This window comes from Bidens hawaiensis, unplaced genomic scaffold (genome assembly GCF_021521415.1).
Source record: "Bidens hawaiensis isolate Kalapana, Puna unplaced genomic scaffold, B.hawaiensis_p1.1 tig00017673_1, whole genome shotgun sequence".
Classification (NCBI taxonomy): Eukaryota; Viridiplantae; Streptophyta; class Magnoliopsida; order Asterales; family Asteraceae; genus Bidens; species Bidens hawaiensis.
Window position 1 is genome coordinate 372,519 of NW_027492669.1, and position 2,098 is coordinate 374,616.

The following is a 2,098-nucleotide window of genomic DNA, read 5'->3' on the forward strand; positions in this document are numbered from 1 at the left end:
TTTCCTACTATTTTAAGGGTGATTAATTGATTGTGGTTTTTCTTTTTCAGCTCCACGGAATATTTGGAACGCAATTAAAGAACTAGCTAGTGTAACAATGATATATTTTGCAGTCCTTATATTATCCCCATTTATATTATTCCTATATATCTTTAGGGGGTATGACGATGACAAAGTACTTGCCACAATGGGTATTATTGTTTTATAGAATTAATTGTATATATTTGGACTAAAGTGAATAGTGTTTTTCATAACGGTTTTTTTTTTTCTTGTGTGTACAGTACCACTCTCATTTCTAGTATGTCCCATGGTACTTATATTGCTTATCATATTGATCGTTTGTTTCCCATTCCTTCTAATTTATTTCGTCTGGTGGAATTGCGTAAAGACACTACGTAAGAGTATGGAGTATATTCACTCCTTGCCAGATTTATCTTCCTAAACGTTGATAATTTCTTACTTTACTAATAACTTCCTGATTTGTAGTTCCACCCATCATGCTTATCGACAACAAAAGGAAGGAATGGGATGAAGCCAAAGAAGTTCTAAAAATGGTATGTGATGAAATAGACAAGTCGAGCTGCCCCATTCCTTCTACTCATCACCCTTGTTATACCCGACCAATTCACGAGGCAGCACGTCAAAATGCTTATGAAGTTGTTGATCAGATTCTATGTAGATCACCTGCAGTTATTGAGAGTACCGGTAAAAATGGGTATGACATTATTCAGTTGGCGATAATAAATCGTTCGGAGAAAATCTACAACCTTATCTATGACATTGGGGAGCGTAAGAATGAATACAGAACGTATAAGGATTCTTCTGAAAACAATATCTTGCACTTGGCTGGAAAGTTGGCGCCTCCAAGCGTACTCAATAAAAGAACAGGTGCAGCATTACAACTACAACGAGAGCTTCAATGGCGTGAGGTACATAATAAACAAACTATCAAATAGTCATAACTGAATTGTTAGGTTGTCATTTTCTTGTATGATAACTTGTTAAACTAATTTTGTAGGAAGTTAGGAAATTTGTGTTTCCTACATATATTACACGAGAGAACATTTATAAGGAAACACCAGATATGCTTTTCACAAGGGAACACAAGGATTTGGTGAAGGAAGGAGAACAATGGATAAAAACCGCAGCTGAGTCATGTAGCATCACTGCTGCACTTATTTCCACTATTGTATTTGCAGCTGCAATTACTGTTAAACAATGGGACTCCCTTGTTTAAAAAGAGAACCGCATTCCTTATATTTGCCATAGCTGACGCAATCTCACTATTTGCATCCAGTACTGCACTACTAGTGTTCTTGTCTATCCTAACAGCACGGTTTGCAGAGAAAGACTTTCTAGACAGTTTGCCAAGGAGATTGTTCATTGGACTTTTCTCCTTATTACTTTCTACAAAAACAATGGGTGCTTGCTCCGATATGTGGATTAGCTTTCATTCCGATATCTTTTTTTGTTGGTCTACAATTCCCCCTCATGGTGGATCTTTTCAGCTCGACATACATGGGCGTTTTTGGCAAAAAAAGGAAAAGCATATTTAATAAGAATGAGATACGTTTGCGCTTTGGTAAGTCAAACTATGGTATATAGACATAATAAAAAAAACCACTTGTGCTCACTGGTCATATTTTGACAATGCTAATAATGTTTATACGGATCTCAACCTCAATGGTGAATTTTTTTTTAAATGAGTTATATTGGGCTATATCAATGTGTTACTTGTGGTTACTTATTATATACATGTTTATTTACATCAAACTGTATTAAAGTGTTAATAACGTATTGATGGTACAAACATGGCAGGAAACAATCTTGCAGCAGGCAAGCAAGGCACACAACTAAGGAAAGTGCTAACGAGGTGAAACAGATCGGGCCAACAGCTCAACCATGTTAAGCGATAATTTTATTAAACAGTACGGGTTAACAACTCAAACAATTTATTACAACATTATATTTGGATACTTCTTGTATTATATTTGGAATGATTTGAACACTTCTTATGGATATATGTAAAATTGTTGTTTAATTTGTATAATTTGTTGCTTCTTTTTTTAAAGAATTGGTGGTTTGATTTTTGAATTCT

General features: G+C 35.0%; 1 protein-coding gene across 1 annotated transcript; it reads left to right on the forward strand.

Annotated features, from left to right (window-relative positions):
- Positions 1-265: 265 nt before the first annotated feature.
- On the forward strand, positions 266-1,415 carry LOC143554410 (uncharacterized). Its single transcript, XM_077044172.1, has 2 exons — positions 266-929; positions 1,019-1,415. Exons 1-2 carry the CDS (start codon positions 498-500, stop codon positions 1,235-1,237), a joined length of 651 nt encoding a protein of 216 aa, XP_076900287.1. The 5' UTR covers positions 266-497; the 3' UTR covers positions 1,238-1,415.
- Positions 1,416-2,098: the final 683 nt, after the last annotated feature.